Consider the following 24,727-nt stretch of genomic DNA (forward strand, 5'->3'; position numbering starts at 1 on the left):
GCGGGACCCTGCCGCTGGGGGGCGCCGGCGGCTTCCACCGCCACTCGCCGCGCGGCACCGCCCCTCTCGGTGGCGGGCGGCGGGGCTCTCGCTTCCGCGTCGCTGTCGCTGCCCGATAGGGCGCCGCCCGCCGCCCCGGGCCGCTGCCCTCTGCCGGCCGCGGGGCCATGGCGCTGCCCCTGCCCGCAGCCGCCGCCGCGCTGGCGGCACTGCCCGTCCTCCTCTTTGGCCTGGTGAGAGCCGCGCCGCGGTCACGGCGGGCCCAGGGGCTTCCAGGGCGGGGGCGGAACGTGGGGCCGCCGCCCCTGCGATGCGGGGCCGGGGCGCTGCCCGCCCGGGCCTGCCGGGGGGTGGGCGGCCTGCAGCGGGCCCTGGCGCCGCCGGGCGGCTGGGCTGGCCCGGGCCGCGCCGGGCTCCGTCCGCGCAGCGGCTGGTGGGGCCGGGCCGGGCCTCGGCGCGGGCTGACGGGGGGATGTGTTCGCGCCCAGCGTGAGGTGAAGCGCCCTGTAAACGAGATTAAAATGGAGCATTTCACCCTTACGGTGCATCTTGGAAACGCCCTGGTGAGGCGCTTTGCCGGCGAGCGCTCGGGAGCCCCGTGTACCTCTGAGCGGTTGGCACCTGGGGCGGGAAACCCCGGTGTCCCTCGGCAGTGCCGCCCGTGTGGTGCTCCCCGGTAGAAGTGCTCCAAACCCCAAGTTCTGCGCGTTTATTCCAGCTGTGCGTAAGGAAGATCAGAGCCTCAGCCGTGCAAGCACAGGGAGCTGCCCGGCCGCCAGTGGTGCCGTGGCAGCCGGCGGCCCTGTGCCGGATCAGGGGCAGCACCAGCTTGTGTGGCAGGCATCACCTGGGGAAGGGGCACTGGGGTCTGGACCACAGCTTTGGAGGCATCTGCATGCTTTGCAGTTGAAAACAGCAACAAGCCAACGATGCCAACAGTGGTCGGAGTAGCTGACGTGGAGTAATCAAACGGCACGAGAAGGCTTTGCGCCTGTGTGATTTGGTTAGTGGATGAAGTACTGCACTGCAGACCCACCTCACTGTGAAATACAGTTGGTTGCCCCTTGTAGCACATTCAACAGCTAGGCAAACCTTTAATAGATGCTCAACAATTTTTCTCATTTCTTTTTCATCACAGATTTGTATGATTGCTCATGTAACTGCCAGAAAAATACCAGCCTTTCACCGATATGAAGAGGAGAAATTCTTTCTAAATGCTGAAGGCAGGAAAGAATCTGTACCAAGTATAGATGATCCTGCTACAAAGGAACTCTCTGTTGTTGTGCCTTCATACAATGAGGAAGACCGGTGTAAGATTTTTCTTGTTTCGAGAAAAAGAAGAAAATCTCTCTGTTGTTACTCTAGTAATGCAGAGGTCAGTTTATGTTAGCAGTAGATTCTGGCAGGCCAGATTATATATCTGATTTTGGACACAGTTTCCAGAAAACAGTCCAAGTACATTGAATTTCAAAATTAAGACATTGTGTAACTTGATTTCTGCTGCTAAAAATAGCATGGGGCACTTCATTTTCATGAAGTCCAGCAGAATGGCTGCTCATTGCCCCTGTAAAGGCCATAAGGCAAGAAGTAGAAAAATAATTTTAAAATTTATTTCAGCGCTTCCTACTCTGTAAGCAGCAGCAGCAGCTTCAGACAAGTAGAAAAAATAATGATCTGTTTCTGTTTGGCTTGGCCATATATATGAGCACCTGATACTAAAAAGTGAGGTCTTCCAGGTACAAAAGGAGTGATCGAGCTCTAAAGTTGTTCTTGGGGTTGGCATGGTAGCACGCATTGCCATTCCTTTTTCTTGGTGACTGAAAGTTCTGAGCTGTTTGGGATTCCATTAAAAGAGATGTTGACAAATAAAGCGTATCTGGACACAAGGTAGGCCTGGCCCTTGCTGAAGTCCAGTGCATTCCTCCGTCTTGCTACTCATACACCTCTTTCCAGTAAACAAGGCATTGGTATGCTTCATGTAATATTGGTTTATGTGTCTCTTTGGAGATAAAATAATCACGTGAAATGGGGTCAGGAATGAACGTATACTACAAAGACACCCTCAGGTTGAATGTCTTTCTAGCCTGCAGATAAATCAGCTGCAAAAGTAGTGCCAGTTTGTTGGCTGAAGCATCACGGCTAGCAGTTTTAGTAAGAGAAGGCATGTTACGGACTAGTGTTAGGGATTTCCCTTGTTGCCTTTTATGTCAGCTTGCTTAAATAGATAGAGTCAGTGCTGGTTTGCAGGGTCAGTCATGGAGGAGGATTTTTTTTTTTTCCCCTTTGATACTGTGTAGAGGATTATGTATTTCAAAATGGAAAGTTGCTTCTTCAGAAGAAGAAATCTTACATGTGTGATTTTCTTCAGTGTTCTTTTTGCATTCAGAAAGGACAGGACTTAGAGCTGCAGGTACTGAGCTTGTTTACTGAAGGTGGTGTATGAAAGAAGCAATTTGCTCAGCTTTGCTTTGTGGTTGTTTTCAGCTTGCTTGTACAGATGTTGTGCCTTTTATAATCTACTAACCTGACCTCCTCCACCTTTTCCGTAGTACCTCTTATGATGGATGAAGCTTTGGATTATCTAGAAAAAAGACAGGTATTTTCATTTTGTGTTCAAAATTCCTTCTTTTTCTACGTATTATGTATAGTAAATCAGTGATCTATTAACTTTGTTATTTTGGTGTATGTTAAAACAGTATAACTTAATCACTTAGAAGTAACACTTCTGTCTCTTATCACAGTTGTTTTTAGATTTTGCAAATCAGTTGTTTTTAGATTGAATGCCTGGAAAGTATTTTTAACTTAAGTAAAAATTTAATATACTACTATGTGATGAAAAATCATTGTGTGCATGATACCCTCTCCAAGACAGAGATTAAGGATTAACCATACATTTAGATTTCTAAACTAAATCCTGGTTTGCTCCGACAAGTTTCTTAAGCATCTGTTCTTCATTAGGGTTTGTTTTCTGGGTAAGAAGCCCATTGTGAAGGTTTGTGGGTTTTGTTTTGTTTGTATTTTCTTAACAGTGATGTTGTTTTGAGGTTTCATCTTTTACAACTAAATTGATTTTTCAGTTCTAGATGATAGCTGAGGAGAACTATGACAAGCCGATGTAATGGAACACACATCAAATATGTAAAATTCTTTAATTATGCCATCTTAACAAATGTACTGCACCATATTGGTGTCTGTTGGCAACCATGAATGAGTTAAAAACTGCTAGAGAGGAAAGAATGCTGATGTTTGAAAGACCTACTACCTGCTTAAGAAACTGAATGAAATGCATTATTTCTGTTTTTGTTTTCAAGAAACAAGATCCGTCGTTCACTTATGAAGTAATAGTTGTTAATGATGGTAGTAAAGATCAAACTACAAAGGTAAGGAAAAGAAGCATTTTGCCAAGTAATCAGAGGTATGGGTTTTGTACTGCATTTGTGGAATATAACAATGTTTTGCATTTATGTTTTGGAAGTAGTTGACAATTAAAATTCATGTTTCTGAATACTTTCTGTAATTGTCCCATATGCGTTGTGGGTGTCGCTGTATTGGAGGGTGATTCGACTCACCTATTCAGGGACCCCCACTGACAGTGTCACTGAGTCAAATCCCTTATAACAACTATGCAAATCTCCAGAGATTTATACAAAATGAACTTCAGCTGAAGATTTTTATTATACAAAATGCAAGTTTGTGACAATAAAGTTCAAAGATCGCCCGTGATAATATACTGACTGCAAGCAAGTTTAAAATAACATAGTAACAGCTAGCATGCGTTACTCGTAGAATAAGGTTCTTACCCAACAGGCGTCCCTATGGGGGAGAAGCCCAGTAACTGATCCCAGAAGTTACAACGGAGGCTTCCCTAACTTTTTTCCTCCTTTGCTTACTTTTATACTTTGTAGCACATTGCATATTCATTATCCTAACAGGATTGGTTAAAAGTTTCTCACTTCTAATGCATGCTAATATGCATCCTCACATAGCGCTGCTGAAGTTTTTCACTAACTATGCATGCTCTCTGAGCAGGGCTTTGCTTTTTTGGGGGAATATTTGAGTTGGAGGTCGTGATCTCCCACTACCACAATTAACCTTTGTCCTACTTTCACCTTATCAGTTTGGCCAGAACTTTCTCACTTGAAGGCTTCTTTCTGCATAATTTAGGTAACTGTTCTTCTTTCAATCTGTTCTTTGTCCCCGAGGTTGACGTCCTTGGTTAGAAGTCCTTTCGTTCATCAGTTTTGAAAACTTAAGAGGGTAGTTCAACTTGACGTAAACTTTGTGCACAGAAATGTTTAACGTATAGTTAAACACTAAATCAGAGTTCAGTAATTGGGGAGTGTAGACAACAATTCTTCCCCTTTTGGACTTACTTCAGTCCAAGGCCAGTTGATTTTCTTTACATCTAGGTGGAGCTTGAGTGATTCTAGTCATACACATTTTTGTTACCGATTGGTATCGCGTGCCCAGTGAGGTGTGGTAGTACCTTGGAGGCAGGTAACTTTGGGGTGGAGGTGTGTGTTAGTATTATGATGAGATCATCTCATCTAAGGAAAGTAATTTTGCCACAATTACTGGCTCAGCAGCGGACATCTCATCTTATCAGCTGTGTGGTACTGCCAAGGTCCCATTCCTGCAGGGAGTACAACAGAGCCTGGCCACAGTGTCTCCACTCCGCTCCATCCTCCGTTACTCCTATCAGCATGTGCTAAGATGGCAGGGTTGTGTTGCTTAAGGAGCCATGGTAGAGTAGATTTCGTGTATGTCAACCATCCTGAAAGCAGTAACAATATTTTAGCATAAAAAAGCTTTCTGTAATACTATACTTCTGTTAGGTTCCAGTTTTCCTCCCCAGGTGATTTTCCCACACATGCATACACATGCAATGCTTCTGCAAATACTGGTATTCTTGATTGGTGGCTGTGACAGCCATTTTCCTGCAGCTGAAATTCTAAAAATTCTAACCTTATCTTCAAGGAATTTCTTATGAAGTATTCTACATGTGCATAGTGATGTGAATATGAACCTGAAGGAGCTAAAAAGCCTTTTAAAATAGCTGATTTATACTGTGATTGACAGCACAGCTGACATGTAGCTCTTTCCCGTACCCTTCATGGCATTGTTCATTTAAAAATCCCCATGCCAATAGTAGTATTTTCAAAATAGTTCTGCATTCTTCTGCTTTGACTTCAATGTATGTCACTGGAAAGAAAGGCTTGCCAACTTGAGAATTTTTTTACTACTCTTTGGAAGGTGTTTGACATGGCTACTAAAATGTAGGCTGCTCTTTCATTTACTTTCTTTAGGCTTGTCCATTAGGGATTGCTCGTATATATTTTTTGACTGCTTTGCATTCTTTTTAGCAATACTTCTAACTGAGCACGCTATGGCCATGGGCCTCTGGACTTACAAGGACTTGAGACAGCCTTTAGAAAAAATTAGAGGAGAAAACTCATGCTTTCTCTTCCCCACAACGTGGAACAAAACGTGCGCATCCCTGCAGTGTGAATGGGATTTTAGGTCACTGTGAAATTTTTGTTTAAAACCACAGATAGCAGTACAACAAGTGAGAAATAGGTAGCAGTAGCAGAAAATTATTTTTCTTTGATTAACTGTTGATGTTGGTATAAAAAGTCTGTGTAAATTACATTAGTATTGAGGTTTTTAGACTTGGGTGAATGTTGTTTAGAATTGCTTGGGGTAATATTCTGTTCTTATTGAACATGACTAGCTTCTTCAGTCTTCTTGTGTTGACTATGAACTGGTTTTTATTTTCCCAAACAGACTCCAGCAAACACTGGCAATGTGTCATCTGAAGTGCTTATAGCTCTGTGCTGTTAATTTATTTATTTATTTAAAGGGTGAGCAAATGTAAACTTCTACCTTGATTTCTGGTTTTGTTTTATGCTGGGTTTTTGTGTGTCTATCAGGTTGCAATGAAGTACTGCGAGAAATATGGAAGCGACAAAGTACGAGTGCTTTCTTTGGTAAAAAATCGAGGGAAAGGAGGAGCAGTCAGGATGGTAATTGATACTTTCATCTCCTTCTCTGTCTGAACTACCATATTGTGCCCAAATATGCAGAAGATAGAGCTGGGCTGATTGGCGTTTTGAATTTGATACATTAACAAAATGATTATCAGAAAACTGAGTACAGGTTCTATAAATTAAGAGAAAATCTCTTTTCAAAATAAGCTTATTTTAGATCTTGGAAACAGCATTTTGTTGCCGGGAAGATCAATAACAAAGAAATTTTTAATGTGAGAATTTGAAAGGAAAAAGAAGTTAGACTTGAATTTCATGTTCCTGTTAGTTCCACTTAGAAATAGGCTTGTGTTTAAAAAAGAAAACCAACCAACCAAAAAAAAAACCCAAACCAAACCCTTACAGATTAAAGTAGAGCTTTTGTAGAGAAAATACAGGTAAATCTGCAAACATTGCTTGCCGGGTCGTAGTTGTGGTTTTAAAAATGGCTAATGAACAAACAGTTATTCAGCAAAGTTTGTGTTCACTGAAGCCCACTGCTATCACCCACACTTGATAGTAGAACCAGCGCAATTTATGCTTTCATGTATTAATTTTCACATAGATATTATCATAAAATCATGTTCTAAAAATAAAATAGCTGTTACACATTTAGAAGGAACACTTTTTCCTAAGATGAATAACACCTTACTTTTATAAAAAGGGATGATGCCATTTACAGGTTATCAGTGACTGTCTTTATCTGTATTTTAAGCTCTGTCTTTAGTATGTCAATTTCATTTTTTTTTATAAAACATGAGTAACTAGCAAATTGAGAGAACATTACATTAGAATGTATGGAGCGTTTGTAAGAGATATAATGTTGAAGTTATTCCAGGAGAAGGAGAACAATTCTCTGATATATTTTTGTACTGCAGAGTGCAGAGAGGACGTATATACTACTACTTCCTTGACAGGTTTTTCCAAAGTCAGACGTGCTTGGTTGCGACAGTCCTTTTGGCAGACCTACTGCTAACCGCTTTCCTGTCTAGACCCCTTCAAAAATTGTCTGATCAATGATATGGCAAAACAAGCTGTGAGACCTGTGCGTCACAGATGTTTTGTAGTAATACTGTGATTTAAGACTTGTTTCTCAAAACTAAGATTATCTCTTGAATTCTTTTGAAACAGTTTAGGAAAAAATAGCACTGCATCCTCCTTTCCATGGCTCAGATGACAAAGAAACGCTGTCCAGTGCAGTGGCAGCTGCTAGTCACTGCTTCTTTGTGCTCCCCTGTATAGCTGACTAGCAACTTACTGTCTCTCTGGATTTTGGTTTGTAAAGCTTTTCATTTGCAAGCTTCTCTGGAGAGGGACTGTTAACCTTTCATGTTCATGCATTGTCTGTCACTGTGGGATGCTACTCAGTGTGTGAAGTTTCTAGATGTTATTACAATATAAATTGATAAATTGATGGTAGTAGCAGAATATTAAGACTCACCCTTTGTGCTGAATCTTTTGAGATTCCACTGTTCTAGTTAGTACGTTAGGTTTTTGGAGTTTTGCAGCTAGCTTAAGACAAATACAGATTTCAAAGGCAATGATTTTTATTGACTGTTTTGATTGCAGGGTGTCTTTATTTCTCGGGGGAAAAAAATTCTTATGGCTGATGCAGATGGAGCTACAAAATTTGCAGATATTGAAAAAGTAGAAGAAGGTCTAGAAAATCTTCAGCCTTGGCCTGTGAGTATAAATTATCATGGTTTTAGTTTAATACACATGCATACAGATTGATTTTTATCATTCTCTTCAGCTTGAGTTTTTTGAGATCTGGTTGAAGACCTAGGTGTATGCTTAGAAGCTGCAAGAATGGGCTGTCAGAAGGTAGCTTCCACAGAGTTCTTACTTCCTTTGCATTCATTGTGCCTATTTCAGTGCAGTACTATGTAATGTTTTATTTATCATTCTTCCTTTGAAGTTGTTCTACTCTGTATAAATACTATGCATTGCCTTCTCAGTTAAAAAATCAATTTTTTTCTTTCTTAAATGTTTTGTATTTTCTTTTTATCTGATGTCATCCTATATACCTTTAAGGATGCATCTTAATTTCACCCTGTTTTATAGATGTTCTCTCTTCTCAGAGTTGTTACTTTTAATGACAATATTTGGAAGAACTTTTATTGTAAATAAAAATTCAAAAAACCTGTGGAATAAGAGTGAGCTCCTCCCTGCATAGTCATTCTCTTTTGGATGGTTGACTTGAAAGAACTGAAGTTTATTTTCTGCTTAAATGCAGATGAGTGAGGTATTTGTAGTTAGTTTCCCAAAGTGCCAGAAGTGATGTGCAGCCTTTCAGCGGGAGCTGCAAGGGATGCACCTGTGTGAAGAGCGCAGGACCACAAGCACAGGAACAGCCAGGCAGTGGTGTTTCCCTGATGCTGTCTACTACCGCGGTGGCAGCAGCTGCTGCTTCTCTGGCATCAGTCACACACTCTGAAATATAGTAGATTTGAGAGATTTCAGGTGGGAAGTAGTAGCATGAGAATAATTTTAAACCTTTTGTTTTGATCACATTTTTTGATTTAATTTGAGGTCATATTTTTGGCTGATGCCATGGCATTTTATTTGTTTGAACGTACATGAGTGCAACGAGTACTTTATTCTGTCAACCCTTCCACAATGCAGTATTTAGGGAAAACATATTTTATAACAATAAATGTCTGGGAATGCTGAATGCTTATCTGTGCTGGTTAATACATTTACTGTGTGTGTACCTCAGAGGAACAATGTAAACTAAACCAGACTTGAATAAATTGCTACAGTTTGCATGCAAAATGTAATAAACTTTAGGTGAACTCTTAATTGTAGAAAAGACTGATTTTGGCCTCAGAATCTAGCAGTAGAAAAAGTGTAGCTACAGGAAACAGAAAAATATGCTTCTTTGAAGTCTTCTATTACACAGTTCTCAACACAAGATTCCACTCATTCAGAAAATGTTAGTTTAAGTAACAACTCTTTAAATTGTATTCCTGTGCAGAACCAGATGGCTATTTCCTGTGGTTCTAGAGCTCATCTGGAGAAGGACTCAATAGCAAAGGTTTGTCTCCATTTCCTGCTGTGTACAAATACTTCCATTATTTGATTCTGCTCTACAGATTTTACAATTAAATAATCAATATTTGTAAAAGAATGGAAGCTAAAAAATAGGAAAAGCTTGTCATAAGTGTAGCATGTGCTCCATCATGTACAAAGGATGTGATCCAGATTTCAGGCACTCTGAACTGCTTTCAGTTAGTGTTCCAGTTTATGGATTTAATTTTCCTAGTTGAGAACATCTTACAAGCAGAGCTTCTAATCCCTGACAGAAGTGGTAGCTAGTATCCAGTACTGGGCCTGGAGTGGAAGGCAATTGATGAGTTCACTTTTATTGATTCCATTCCAGTGCAAAAGCTTGACCTGCAGCTCTTGAAACCTGTTTAAAATGAGTTAGCAATAATTAGCAGCAAACTGTTCGAAGAGTATCTCCATTTGTTGGGAAAGTACTGTGATTTTTCTGTATTACTGGTAACACTTGAGTCTTGAACACAGTACTGTTCTGTGTGTGGCTCTTGTGGAATAAACAGTGATGCATAGGCACACAGTCTTATCTTGCATCTGGTTTTCTGATGTCTTGGCAGACAGTAGTTGACAAAGCACAGGCGTGGAACTTGTATTGCAACAGACGCATTGCTGAACTAATTTTTTCAGCATCATTGGATGTGCTCATCATGTTGAATGTTCTCAAGAGTAAGCTTTGTTTATACTGATGTTTAATACTTTAAATGATTCTAAAACATACACACAACTACTCAAATAGTTACAAAAGTTCAAAAGAAGTTCCACTGGTAATGTTCAGCCCCTGGTAGATCTTTAATTTTTTTTTCTTCCAGTTTATCAGGTAGTATTGGAATAGTTCACTGGAAAAAGTTTTTGTAAATACTGCTGCACTTATGTTAGCATCCTCAGAAAAGTAATAATAAAAAAAGAAAACAAATCCAAACCCTTCATCATTATCAGAAGTTAGGATACATCTTTGACATGGTACTTGCATGCTTGTGGCACAGAATATCACATTTGCAGTTACTTGTTAGCTGTGCAGCCAGTGTAGCCTGGAAATGTTGCTACTGCAGGGTGACCATGTAGCTGACAAATCTGTGCTGAAGTGCTTCGTAGTGTGGTCAGGTACTGAATATAGATAAGCTTTCTTCAGTGTATTCATATTTCTTGTCACCTTTGAAGGTCTTGCTACATGAGGGAGAGGAATTGGAACAGGACTTTATCTTTAAACGTACACTACACTTTTTAGGATGTGTCCTGTTTCTTCCCATATTTCCAATAGAGCAGTACTACCAAACCAGCTGGTGATTCCTTTACCAAGAAGTTACAGGTGTCCCAAAGCTAGAAACTGAAGAGTGCCTTTACCACATTGGAAAGAGACTCTTGTATAGTGCAGTATATATAAAAAATTGTTCAGAACAGTCTTTTAGAAGTTGGGATTTCTTTCTGGGCTTAGTGGCATCTAAAACAGTAGAATGGATCTGTGATAAACAGCCTTGTGGGATTTATTAAGACGAGAATTTCACCCTTAAATGCAGTCTCACAACATAAGTAATTCTGTTCTGCCTCCAGAATTGTTAATGTACTTCATTTATGCATCTCATACTACAGATTCATTAATCTTGGGAGTGATGAGTGTAACCCATGAACTCCTCTTCGGGAAGTAAGTGCAGTTTCACTGGCTGGCAATCATGCAGCCTCTTAGAACTTCCCTTTTGGGGCTAGTAGCCTTGTATTCTTGGTCATACAGTGGTTCACCTTCATCAAAAGAGCCAAAGAACCCACAACTAGGTCCACCATTAATCTAGGGCTAGAGCACTTTGCTGAGGGACAAGCTATGAATTTGAATTTCCTTAAGTCAAAGCCTATACACATAATAAAGTTGAGCATCTTCTCATTTTTCAAGTGAGTTTGAAATTATTAGCTTTAAGGGCATCTATTATCACCCAGAGATGCTTAGCAGTTAAATTGTTGGCTCCTAAACATTTTGTGTGGTATTTGGCTTGTAATTGTGGATACAATCACTCAAATTGAGCTTAAGACCAGCAGTGAGTTCAGAAGCGATGTGGATCAGAGGTCTAGTTGTTTAGGAGCTATCTTGAATACTAGACTAGAGGGGACCTCTGCAAGCCCAGAGTCCAGCCTCTGGATTCCATGGACAAACTTATCTGTATGATTATTATGTCAGGAACATAAGTGTAACCAAAGAGTAGGCTGGGAGAACATTTACCAGGAGAATGAAATATATTTGTGAAAGCAAAAGAACAAAAGAGGAGACTATGTTACATTGCTGGAAATACAAAATGTAACATTATCTTGCACAGCAGATGTTACTTTAGTCCTGATTTTTCTTTTGGTCCAGCATTTACTGCAAAAAAAAGCGCATTCTCTAATTGCATTCCCTTAAGTGCCTTAACATGGTGTGTGCAAACTCAGTCTTGAATGAAACAAGTGGGTGGCAGACAAGAGATGCTGCCATTTGGGGGTTTTTTTTGTAATATAAAACATTTTCATTTTTTTTATTATCGTGTTAGAGTAGAGCTGGAACTGGTTTAATTTTTAGTGTGCATTCTTAGAAGTAGCAGTCTTTATACAGTCCTGCTGGCTTATTCTCCATTGTTTGTCCTGGGAGCTATTGAATTTGTGGGACCTGTTCAACCAGGTTTTAGGAAAATGAGGACTAGACAGAGGGGAAAAAAATATCTTGTAAATGCCCGGTGGAGTAGAGCATGTAGAATGCAACACTTCTTCTTTGTTCACTCTTCCTGGGAGAATTCCCTGAGAATCATGCAGAGATACTATGGCTGTCACTCATTAATTGAAGTCCAGGTGCAGGTTCCTGCTCCACTTAATAAGGTATTATCAGGAATGAAAAGCTGCTCTGAATTAAGGAAATCTGGAAGAACTTGGACTTCTCATATCTTAGACTGGTGCCTGACGGGCAAGTCTTTCTTCTTCAGCTGAAATTTTGTTTCAGTGTAAAAACTGAAAAGTTCTGGTCTCATTCCAGTGCAAAACAAAAACAGGTTACAAACTTAGAAAAGCTGTCATGGAGCAGGATTTATTGTCCTGTAAGCCAGCTTTTTTCAGCACTTTGCTCATCACTTAAATAAAACCATCTAACTTCTTGCCTTTCGTCCACAGCGCTCTTACTTTCGAACTCTTCTTATGTATGGGTTCCATTTCCTTGTATGGTTTCTCTGTGTCAAAGAGATCAGGGACACGCAGTGTGGATTTAAACTTTTGACCAGAAAAGCTGCCTCGGAGACTTTCTCAGCTCTTCATATAGAACGCTGGTAATTTCTTTCATTTTTTGTTGTTGTTTATTTCCTAATTGAACATGGTTTTGACAAAGTAATTTCAGTATTGCAGCTACTATGAAGCACATGATGTCTGTAAAAATCCTAGCTGCTCAGTTTAACCAATTACAGTACTACTTGCATGGCAATTTAGATTTCTTGTTATGTTAAAATATCCTGGTAATTGGTAGGAATTCTATTTTATTAATGCTTTAGGAAATAGTGGGGTATTTAATTTTATTCTTTCTTCTCATGGTGACAGGGAGAAGGGGAACAGATGGTCTTACTAGGTTTTGATTTTAAAATAGCATTCAATGTAAACTGCAAGAAGGATTTTAAGACTATATTGCTGAGATTTTGGGTGGCAACAGTGGTCTCCTTCCAAGTCCATTTTCCTTTGGCGTGTGGTATATAACGAGCCATGTAATACCAAGTGGGACATTTTGGTTTTGCCTTGTCAGAGCAACTGGTAACTGATTAGGAGAGGGGAGAAAAAAAAAATCCCAATAACTCTTTTCTTTACTGCTCTAAAAAAAATTCCAAACAAACAATTTTTGATTGTGTTGTAATCCGCAAACTGATTCTGAGGGTCCTCTCTCCTTTTACGGATACGAGCCATGCAGGCAGAGTAAGAAATCAAGAGAAGCTCATATTATGATAAGGACAGTTAAGAGTTATTAATCCTATTGAAAAAAAATTATGCATTACAATTCAGTGCTGCTTAGCCAAAACATTTTACCTAAAATCCTTATCTGATAAGATGTTTGTATTTGCTGATGGCTAAAAGTGGAAAGAAGTGCATACTCTTTGCTTATTTTCTTGCTAGAATATTTCATGAGGACTACTGATATATGTCATTAATTTAAGACAGTAGAAAATAATGCATAGTTTTTGAATTACTTTAGAGCTGTCTTTCGTTGTAATTTAGCTAGAACAGTTCCCTTATGAGAGTAATACAGTCATGACTACAGTTACGGAACTGAAACACTTTTTCCACACACATACCGTGATCTTTTTAAATTTCTTACACTACAAGTACTGCTAAAAAGGATGACTTAATCAAGTATAATAAAATATTTTCTAACTATTGTCTTCATCCAAGAAAATCTCTCATGGGCTACTGCTTGCTGACAGGGGACGGAATTACTGAACAATGTTCCTGTACAAAAATGTGTGTAACGCTACAGTCCTAGTCAATTCCAATACATCTAGTTTTAGGTTGAGCTTTGGCAGTGATAGTTGAGCTGTATTTGCTCCTCCAAAATGGGGTGGCAAAAGTAGTGTTTGGGCACACAGAACTGGTGAGGAACGTAGAGCTACTGTTGAACTGAATCTGGAATTATGAGCAGTCAGCATTTGGAAAATCACTTTCCTAGCTGAGTGGTTTACTTATTGCCCTAAAAAAACCTGTGGCTGAGCCAGAAGTATGATTTGTGCTGCTACCTCCAAAACCAAACTTGATCTATAAAATTCTGTAAATTTCATATACAAGGGTTTTCTAAATACATGGTTAAACACATATGTGAGGCCCAGAAGTACGCACCTCAAAATTACCTTATTTAACTTCACTTTATAAATTACTTCATTAAGAAATACTGGAAGAAATTAATGAGGATAATCACTTTAATCTGTAAAAATGCAGTGTTCAATCTTATTCTGGTTTAAACTGAAGATTTTGGTTATAATTGTACTTACTGGTTAGACATATCAAGTGTTCATTTTTTTATGAAAAAAGTCTTAACAAGCTTTCTTCTGCCACTCAGATTCTCTAGCAACAAAGAAGTAAAAATAATTGTGCTGTACCCCATTACCCAGGAAGAGAGGCAGCAAAAAAGGGATATTGCTAACTTATTTTATAGTAATTATATTGCTGGTGTGGAACACACCAGATCTTCATGTCTTGGTGTGTAAATTCATTGTGTTTGTATGTGCTGCTATAAAATTGCATATATAAAAATATAAATTCTATTCTTGCTCTTTTACTTACATTAATTCACAAACTAATCCCCTGAATGTTTTCTTATTTATCTGAAATGTACTGGTTAGTGATGAAGAACATCTGTTTTGTTTGCCAAGAAAATTCATTTCAAATTCTTCCAATAAACAGCTCTTCAGATACTTCCAAGTCACAGATGTGCCTAACACAACAATACGGGTTTTTTAGTTTGGTTTAATTTTCTGCCAAAACAGGCAATATATGGCCTATTTTTATCCTCATCTGTCCTTCAGCAGTCTCTGTGCTTTCCTGCCTTTATTTTCATACTTATTGGCTAATTTAAACAAATTTGACAGAAGAGTAGAGACTTCAAGACTGAAAGCTTTGGCAAGTTTTGTAGGAACTGAAGCCCCCATAGAGGAGAGAAACTCAGATTATTGTCACTGCTGAAGAAAAAACTACAGTAAGGACTCAAAAGTTACTTATCAACTTCACAGCTAGCTATTCAGCATATGTAACTGGAAGATAACATGTCAGTGCACAAAACAAAGTACTGTCCCCTTCCCAGTGAATATTTACAAGATCTGGAAATAAATTGGGAGATGGGGAGGTATAAGTGTGCAGGGAAGGCGGGTGTATTAACGGAAACAGTAGTTATAAGTGAAATATCTGCCTTGTACAGACAGCTGCAGTTGGAAATTGTATAGGGATATCAAACATCATAGAACCTTACATTGGCTTCCATTGTATGTAATAATTTAAGAATCTGAAATAGCCCACTAATGGAAACGTCTTATTTTAAACAGAACTGGCCCCTGATGTCTTTCCATTGCATAATGTAAATGTGTGTTAAAAGGAAAATAAAAACTGATTAGACATTGGTCATGGATGTTCTGTACAAATCATTACTATGAAGAAATAAGAGGAGGAAATAGTAGTCAGTATCCTATTTCTGTTGACTTGGAACAATGGGGAGTCCCTAACCAGGTAACAGAACTCATTCATATGGACACCATAAGCAAGGGGTTGCAGAGAAACCACTATCTTGGTATTGGACAAAAGGCTGTGAAATCTGGGTTTATTACCACCTCTGCATCACTACACTGGGGGTATTTGACATCTGAAGAAATTATTTGATGTTTTCTGAATCTTAAGATCCCATTGAAGAAGTGCAGGTCTGTTAGGTATTGAAAGAAGAATTCAGTTCAGTTCAGTATGGTCAGTGCTCAGATATTCAGGTAATAATGGAGGAGAATGCTGGAGAATATTCAACAAACAAGCAGGATTTATTAGGATAAAAGCTGTCTGAGAGCCAGCACCCTAGCCATTGAACCTTCTAGGGCTCCCCAGCTGCTGAACTGGGAGCATGTGGTAAGCTGTTGAAGAGAATGAACGTGATTTGGTTTTTGCAGGAGCCTCATCTGTCCTGTCTGCGCAAGTTCTGTCAGGCTCAGATTTTTTGAGGTATTTCTGTGTTAAGTGAATTCTTAGGTGAAGGCATAATAAATATTTAGACTAAACATTAATACACAAGCTCTTTCCTCATGATACTAATATAAAACTACTACAAAATGGGCTATCTAATAATTCCTGCCCTGAAATATTAAGCTTACTGCTTGGTTAGAATATAAGTACACATGCACGATGGACAGGATTTGCTCCATTGCTTCTATAGAGTGCGTCTACTTGTCACCTAGCATCCCTTCTTAGACCAATAGAAGGGACGATTTTAGAGTATAATTAACTTCATCCTAATATAAGCCTCTAAAAAACGCCAGATGAAGTGCAGCCAACAAATGCCTGTTTCCTGCCCTTGACTATAAAGGGACTCCGGGCGATTTGTACAGAAGGTGTTATCTCTGCTGTAGATGACTGAAGTTCAGCGGGGTAAATTTGACTCATAGTATAGTAATTTGTAGGAAAAACAATGTGTTAGGTTGCTGGTGCCGCAGCTGCGTAAAAAGAATAAACTATGCAGTAAATCCTGAAAGTGGTGAGTTAGAATAAAAACTATTGAAGCAATTTTGCATCAAAGGCAGATGGGTTTCTGGGCTGTGTAGGCAACGCCAGTTGTTTGTGTAGACAAAACAGACCAGAGAGTTCTTCGCTTTGGATAAAGGAATCCAGTAGTTCCTTTGCATTCAAGAGAACACGAGTGCTGAGTTAGCACTGTGCAGCAGGAGACTGCCCTGAAGTGCTGGATGTTATCAATACTGCTCTAAAAGGTAGAGCCGTATACACTCAAGAAATAATACAGATTTTATTTCTGTGTCTCTCAGCAGGCTGATAACATACCTCAGTAAAGGAGCACTAGGAACAGAGTCTCTTTCTTGGAAGCTGAACAGCTTACACTCTGGTAATCAATATGTCAATGTAAACAACATAGCTCTCCTGCTGCTAGGCTGGACAGGCTCAAAGATTTTTAAGTTTCTGTACTTAAATAGCCGTCAGAGACACCAAAAATTAATGCATATGGTGTTTTCAGTGTTTCACCACCACTACCAATAAAAGGGAGTCTTGTGTTTCCATATTCACCTTTCATGGGAAAAAGAAGGGGAGAGCATCAAGATCTTCCTTTATACAATCTTATGTGCGTTTTTTAGAGTTCCAGTATTAGTTTAATCATAAGGAAGTAACCCAGCGTCAGCTGCATTAAGAACTAAAAACTGATCGCTTAGTCCTCCTTCGCTTTTTGCTGCTTTCTTCTATTCCAGTGGACATTGAATTGAGTATCACCTCTTCAATGTTAAAAATACCAGAAAATAGACAACAGTTTTTTTTCTTGCTGTGCTGAGTTTGATTTATACATGCTTATATTTAAGAAATCTTAAAAGCAAACTGAATATACAAGTAAAACAGTGTTTTATCATTGTGGTGATAAGGATAGTGTAACACTTTAAAGAGAGACCAAGATATTTCCTAGAATATTTTGTTAAACTACCCCTAAAGTTTAGAAAGCATTTTGAAAATTAATGGATACTGGAAACTGTTTATACATTTTTAATATTAAGAAATAATGCTTACTTCCTAAACTAGGTTGGTTTTTTTTGTGAGTGTTCTCATTGTCTTTTTTATTTAACTGTCCTTTGGAGAGCTGGCTGCGTATATATGAATACAAACCAAACATTCTTGAAATTTACTTTCTAAATACTGAAGTTTTGACATTAGTTTGAAATGAGAGCAACCTTTTGAACAGGGAGCATATGCTTTGCATTTTAGGTTCTGAATCTGATTACACCACTAATCTATTTTTCTGAAATGGATGGAGCACATTTTTTAAATTAAAACTTGAAAGAAAATTAAAAGGGATATTTTAAAAACATAATAGAGACAGTTGGAATTACTCACTTTCAGGCTCCAAAAGAAGCTCTAGTTCTGCATCTACAGTCTTGACCTGAGAAATGTAACTGTTTGTGTTAAATTTTAATGCATAGGAGGAAAACTGGAAAATTAAATGCTTTCCCTGGCAGAATTTTCCTATCCTAAATTTGGCCATTGATCTCTTCTGACTACAAAAAAACCCATAAATTTTCCTTCAACCAGAAAATGTCTTAGTCTCCTTACCTAGGAGAACTAGACATAGCAGCTGTTACTGTCCTACCTGGAATAGTGATAAAATGAGAGAAAATTCAGAACATAGTTGTAGTCCTGGTTTGATTGACATACTTTTGTAAAGTGGCAATTTATGATACTATGCAACTCAGCAGATCACTGATTAGATCAAATTGTTGCTGTTACTGTTGTCTATAAAAATTGCCTTGTGCACTGAACAAGCCATGCTATTTCACATTTAAAATTCAAAGGCTTAATATAAAAAAAAAAGGTTGTTTCTCCAGTTTGCCACTGAACTGTAGATCTGAGTCTCTATATAAAAATAACAGAAAAATAAGCGTTCATATTACTATAGGGATTTTCTTCCACTTCTTTTGCATTGTAGACCAACACAAGCAGTGGAATGAATTGGTTTTTCCTGGTTATGTGCATGACAAGTAGAATTGTTTATGAAAGTCTAATCAACGCAAAAATATTTTGCTGTTATAACTATGTCTGGTTTAGTTTGTGAAAAGTCCCACTCCTGGCAGATGTGTGTGGACTTTCAAAAGCCACAGTACAGCTAGAGCAGCAGTGGCAGTCCAACCCTCTTGGCATCATTCTTAGACCTCTTTGACCATTGAAAGTTTTCTCTGCCCATTAAGAGTTTGCTGGAACATGTATCTTGGGTAGAAAAGTCATAAATTCCAGTTAAAACAGAAGGCCTGATTTTGAGATTTGAAACATGATACTGGATGAGAATAAAACTCAAAGAGTCCTAGTGCAATTTGAAAATACAGAATAATTGTGCGGGATATGTATTTCACAAGCTGAAGCATTTTAAGAGTTCAGTTTAAAACAGTTGAATTCAATTAAATACCTACCAACTAGGTGTTCAACTGAATTTTAGCCAGCATCATCTTAAATTGTAACTTAACCAAAAGTACTCTTTAACGTAAACACAATCACATGGCGATGTTCTTTTCTTTTTCTTTCATATAACATTGTTTGTGTTATATAATATGTAATGGAGCCACTATTAGAAATGGGTGGGGAAGTTGCTGATGTATTTTTGGGTGTCTAACTGTGGGTACTTAGATTGGAGCCTGAATTCATTCAGGCTGGAGCCAAACTATAGGTATTCTGAGCTGCTTCTCACCACCCGAAAGCATCTACTTTCACTGTCTGCAGCAGGATCCGGTGAAGTACACAGTGTGAATAATACCCAGCTATTTCTAAGAACAGTTCTGTCACATGTTAACTAGTCACAAATGGCTTCATGTCAAAACACGTGTATTGCACTTACCAATTCATCCACCAGTGTTGCTTTGATCTCCTCTAGGGCAGCCTGCACCTAACATACCCATGTTTAAATCCTGACTATGGAAACTTCTGTATGGTTCTTCTGTACCATCTGGATCTGGTGTTCTGCAGAATGAGTGTAATACTGTCAGTGTATTGAACACACTGCGGTCTGTATTCCCCAGTTAACTACTCTAGTATGCCTGCGAGGTGTACTGAAAGGTGGTGGGGAACTGGGGAAGAAAAAAGCTATCCCAGTGGTATACTAAGGAAGTCATTCTCCTTTCAGCTTCAAATAGTGTTTTTTTAATTTCAGGATTCTTTCACTGTTATCCAAAAGGCAACCACATGTAACAGTGTTCAACCCGATTAATTCCTGTGTTTTTAATCCTTAGAGCACTGTAGTTCACCAAACTATTTAACATTATTATACTGCGTGATGCATATACTGACATTCCAATAATCGGTTGTCCATAGGAATTGTTGCAAATGATAGTTCACTAAGCTAATACTTTATGTAGTAATAGTTTTAGAGCAGTTTATATAGTATAATTCATCAATCTGTCTCTTAAGATTTTTAGCCCGTTAAGGAATAAGTATTACAAAATTAGATTTAATCTTAATACACATGACTCATAAACATTCAAAGGTGAATACATGGGGGTTTTGGCATACAAATGTAAAATGTCAGCAAAAAATTTAATAATACAACTTCAAGAGAAGACACCATGGCATAATTAATAAAATAATATTCAACTCTCATTTAAAGAAAACTGGAAATGGCAAGGCTGCTTGGAGCAGATTCAGTTCACTGAGGTAAAAGAAACCCATTTATTCCTGTAACTTTTTTTTGTGACAATTAAAAGGCCTTTGTCCTAATCAAAATCAAATTTACAAAGCGGTTCTAAATTCTCTATACACAATAACTGTAGTCTCTGCAGATAACCTCTGTTTATGCTGCCCTTGCATGTTTTAATGCTGTCCAGGGTGATATCAGTAGCTCTCCCGTAACATACACGTACAGTGTGAGTTCAGGTTGATGCATGTTTGGTAACGATTTTGCCAGCGAGCCAGTGTGCTGTTGTTTGTACTTCAGTGGGAACCTACATGTATGTCATACCTAAGCGCGCATTTCAAAGTGCCTTCTGTTGTTCCATGCATTAATAGTTTTGGAGAACTGCACTGCGCTGCTTAAAAGGAGTGGGTGGCCTGAACCAGAAGGAAATAACATCTAAAATTGCCAAGCTACCTGTTAAAGTGTCTTTTTGCCTGCTCTTGCTCACCTGTCTGTCCCTTTCTACCCTTTCCGTAGTGTTAAATGGGATTACCAATGACTTGAATTCAAGCAACCCTTGAAGCGTGAACGAATAATGTTATTTTTTTATTGCATACATTTTCTGCAGTGGCAAAAGATTATATTTTTTAAAAAATTTTCAAAAGAAAATTGTCTTGGACTTAGCAATGAGAATTTAAGGAGATTTTAAACTTAGGAAGTTATTGAGAGAAAATGCAGACTAGTGTTGAATTGTACTTGACTGCCTTGCAGCTGCATTTTCAAGACCTATGTAAGCAGGTTTGGAACATCTGTTCCAGTGACTTCACACTGGAAACCTTACCAACAGCTTGGCTAAAACGTTTCTGGTTCCTTAACCGTCAAGGTTTAGTTCCCTGGGGAAAAGAAAAGTAATCTGTGTTTGAATATGTATTGAGTCTAGTAGAAATCAGATGTGGATGGCCATTGACATTTTTCTCCAATACAGGCTAGTATTTTAAAAAAAGCTTTTTATTGGGGGGTGAGGGGAGGGCTCTTTAATTTAAATTCCAATTACTAGAACTCGTTTAAGGAACAAGAACACCCCTACTGGCATTTGAAGACTACAAAGGTGGGAGGGAAGACCCAACAATCAATAAATCTAAGAAATCTAACCAAAATCACCAGAATCTTCATAACTGTGATTTACATTCACCCTTGTCAATAGCAGCTACTGGTAGTTTCATATACCAATTTTTACATGAGCATTACAAGCTGTAGTTGCCAAAACACTTTTCTAGTATCAGAAGCCTCAATATCTCAGATCCAGAAGGACCACCTGAGCATGCATTTGCAAGAATGAAACACGCAAACAATTCTCTGTGCGGACAACCGAGAGTATTAAAATGTATTTTAGACAAACTGGGCAGGGAGGAGCAGCTGACTTAGAGCAGGATCACTTACCCGATTCATTTCGCTGCACAACCTCCAAACAATTGTGCCAGCAAAAAAGACAGGTCTCTTAAGAGGGTTTTTGTATTGTACATTAAATGGTCACTGGGTAAAGTACGACTGCTGTTCAGGTTCTGTTATGCACAGTAACATAAATTATTTCTCACTTTTGTGCTGCTGCCTTTATTCTTGACTTGGAAAGTACAAGGAGAAACCATGAGATCAGTGTAAAGCCACAGCAGGGAGTTGTCCCCTTTGGTGAAACTACTAGAGATGTAGACTGACACTGCATGTTTGACTGCTTGGTTTATAAAAATATTTAAATCATGATTGTGGCAGAATGAAAAGTGAGCAGTGGTCAGAACACAGCATGACCTATACCTTCAAAAACAGGCGCAGTGAAGTATTGTCGTCTGTTTATTGGCTATGTCCTAAGCCAGTCAGTCAGGGAAACTGATTTCCCTTTCATGTGCATCTGACCTGTAGACCATTGGTATCAACTTCGTAACTGAACACCGACCTCCTTAAATCAGGCCAGGGATTTAATTGACAGTGCCACCATCTTTCTTCTGGAAGTAAGTGTGACTGTATTTGCTCTTTCCTGTTCTTCTTCAGGGCCTTTGATGTGGAACTTCTTTATATAGCTCAGCACTTGAGAATACCTATAGCAGAAGTTGCTGTCAACTGGACCGAAATTGAAGGTGGGGAAATTGTTTATATTCTTGCAAGATTCCTTATGTGTCAATCCAGAATAAAATATGGGAAGACCCTTGGATATTTTACCCAATTTTGATAACACACAGCCTTCTTTCCATACAAATTTTGAATTTCATATCCTTGCCAGCCTTCTGCCATGGCATAGTACAGGAAGAGTAAGTGAAGGGTTAGCAAGCGAGGGAAACTCTGCACCCCCACTGGAAACAAAAGTAGGTAGTTATAGGGCAAAGCACTACTTTGGCATGCCCTCTTGCTGTAACGTGTTAATAAAAATCTTGCAATTGTAAAATACTGTGAAATAAGTCTGACCGTTGTTTATTGATTCAACTCCATTTCACTGTGTCTCGCCTTCAAAAATTCTCAGCCCACCTATTAAGGCCTCCTCTAAGACAGCCTCTCATCTTCAGATGTGATGTTCCTTCAGACCTGTAGGGAGGTCTCTGTTACTGGGTTACTGGGAAGTATAGCTCCTTACATATTTCTTCATGGTAAAGCCAGCTTAAGTGGTACTGCTTGCTTCTGCTCATTTCCTTCCTCTCGCATCAAATGCAGCTCCTTCTTTTTTTCCCTTTCATGTTTTTTTCTTTTTTTTAAATCTGAATCTCTTCTCCTCAAAACAATCCCTGGACAAGAGAAAGTATAGTGAACTGCAATGGTGATGAAGGGTGCAAGTAGAGAACATCGTAAGCCAGCTTTACTAGAAAATAAATGTGGGGTTTTTTTCAAAGCAGTTCCACACGTACATTGTACCTAACACAAATGTTAGCAGAGGTGGAAGGGGACTTGGTTTCATAGTGTGAGCTCCTTACCTTGTCTGAAGATTGGCACATCCATATCGCTGCTGTAAGATGAATGCGGTGGTCTTCTCCAAAGTCTTAAGAAATCATTTGCTTAAGTATTGGTGTTCAGGTTCCAATTTACCTGATCAGAACCTTGTCACAGAGAAGACATCATCTTCATCTGCATCTTGTGACATACGTGGAAGTACTGTGCTGTTTGCACACCTATGCTATAATGTAATTACTATAAAGCAGTAACTTTCACCATATAGATTTTTATTAATGTTAAGCTCTAGGTTGTGGGGCTGAATGTGCTGAGAATGCAGAGGTTCATGACTGCTTAAATGTGTGTCTCGCCAATGCTCATTTTTTCTAACAATGTCCTTCTGATTTTCTTCTTCATTAATCACAGGTTCTAAGTTAGTTCCTTTTTGGAGCTGGCTGCAGATGGGCAGGGATCTTCTTTTTATACGACTGCGATATATGACTGGTGCCTGGCAGATTGAAACAAGAAAATGTAATTAGGTTATTTACATTTTCCAAATATATTATTGTACTTAATGGAACACAAGAACAGTTTCTATCAAGTGAAGTGATGAAAGCTGAGGTAATTCTTCATTGCTCCTGTTGTATGTTTCATTTTTGCAGTATGTATGTTTTATAAGATTGTCAGCAGGGTATTTGTACAATGCTTTGAAAAGAGAAAGCATTTCCAAAAAGGTTTTCTTACCTGGTGATCAGGTTTTTATTTCATTAAATAGTAGCTTTAACACGTCTTACAAATACACTCAAATAAATTTATCTGCTTTTGTCTCATCATACCTTTGGAATTTCCTTAGACATATTAAAAGGAGGCACTCTGTTCTGCATTGTGCAATATTGTGTTGTGAATGATCACAACCATTTGTGTATGCTGTGTCTGGAATATGTGGCCATATTGCAGCTTGGAATTATCCATCGTGGTTCACGCTAATGCATGTTTAGATTTAGTGTTATGGGAAACAGTAATGGGTTTTGCTGAGTTACAACAGTAATGTTCATAAGGGTGTTCTAAGAACTTTCAGTAGTCTCTTGACATTCCAAATGTTTTTGTCTGAAGCTGAAATAGTTGTCTGAGATCAAACTGCAAATCATCTCCAGACTGTAGAAGGTCCAAAAGAAAGAACATTTCATTTTAAAATGTGGTTTATAAATACGTTTGCTTCATACATGCTAATTAATACTGCATGCTCAAGGCTGGAAATTACCGATCTGTAGTGAAAAAGGTATGGAAAGCTAATTCAGAGCATATAAAAATGAGACCCAATGTATATTGGGGGCCTGTGCATTAGCAATGCCAATCTGACATTGTCATGCTTCAAATGACACCAGGGAGAGAGAGAGGAGTCTTCAGTCTTTCTTAGTAATGGCATACTCTGTTACAGTACACAAGTTTCAACAGCGCTTTCAAAACAGTTGTGGGTTGCCAACAAACTAAGCCAATCTTTCTTTTGGAAACAGGTACAAATTTGAACAGATATAAAGAATGAATGGTACATGGTTGTACTTTCACATATGATTTCACTGTAATTTTTCTTATTCCTTCTGCAATATTGAGTCGCGTTTTTCTCCTGTTAGGGTTACCTCAGTTTTCTATCAATTGAAGTGTTGAAATAAATTCTCAAAAAGTTTCTCAAAAAGTATCTTCAGTTTTATTTTGCAGGCTTTATTCTCTTGCCTAGTCCACATACATCTCTATCACTTCTGCAGAATCAGTCACATGACTTCTCATTACCATTGCTAGCATAAAATACCAGCTTCTCAGTTTTTGTAAAGTGAATTTCCCTGATTAAACGTGGACAATGATAGCTCTGCCTATAAGTAAAGTTGTCAACCAGTTTTCAAAAGCAGATTCCTAAACT

General features: G+C 38.8%; 1 protein-coding gene across 7 annotated transcripts; it reads left to right on the top strand.

Moving 5' to 3' along the window:
- Window positions 1–54: 54 nt before the first annotated feature.
- ALG5 (ALG5 dolichyl-phosphate beta-glucosyltransferase) lies at window positions 55–23,645 on the top strand. Of its 7 annotated transcripts, none has more exons than XR_008747024.1 (11): window positions 56–233; window positions 1,139–1,310; window positions 2,550–2,596; window positions 3,312–3,380; window positions 5,931–6,023; window positions 7,593–7,706; window positions 9,001–9,060; window positions 12,204–12,355; window positions 16,574–16,650; window positions 21,946–22,031; window positions 23,239–23,302. XR_008747024.1 is itself a non-coding variant. In XM_055802939.1 (10 exons), the coding sequence occupies exons 1-10, from the start codon at window positions 168–170 to the stop codon at window positions 19,203–19,205; spliced, it is 888 nt and encodes a 295-aa protein (XP_055658914.1). In that variant the 5' UTR covers window positions 55–167; the 3' UTR covers window positions 19,206–19,254. The 7 variants fall into 7 exon arrangements, 5 of the variants coding, with proteins under 5 accessions (XP_055658914.1, XP_055658915.1, XP_055658916.1 ...); XR_008747025.1 differs by having other exon boundaries at window positions 16,577–16,650; XM_055802939.1 differs by lacking the exons at window positions 21,946–22,031; window positions 23,239–23,302 and adding an exon at window positions 19,168–19,254 and having other exon boundaries at window positions 55–233.
- The last annotated feature ends 1,082 nt before the right edge of the window (window positions 23,646–24,727 follow it).

This window comes from Falco peregrinus, chromosome 4 (assembly GCF_023634155.1).
Source record: "Falco peregrinus isolate bFalPer1 chromosome 4, bFalPer1.pri, whole genome shotgun sequence".
Taxonomy (NCBI): domain Eukaryota; kingdom Metazoa; phylum Chordata; class Aves; order Falconiformes; family Falconidae; genus Falco; species Falco peregrinus.

What these genes read in the sequence shown, in the direction of transcription:
- ALG5 (XM_055802938.1), top strand. Translation starts at nt 168, where the DNA reads ATGGCGCTGCCCCTGCCCGCAGCCGCCGCCGCGCTGGCGGCACTGCCC. An exon ending in AAAATCTTCAGCCTTGGCCT is followed by an intron (nt 7,707 to 9,000) that starts GTGAGTATAAAT and finishes ATTCCTGTGCAG; the next exon opens with AACCAGATGGCTATTTCCTG. An exon ending in CAACTGGACCGAAATTGAAG is followed by an intron (nt 22,032 to 23,238) that starts GTGGGGAAATTG and finishes CATTAATCACAG; the next exon opens with GTTCTAAGTTAGTTCCTTTT.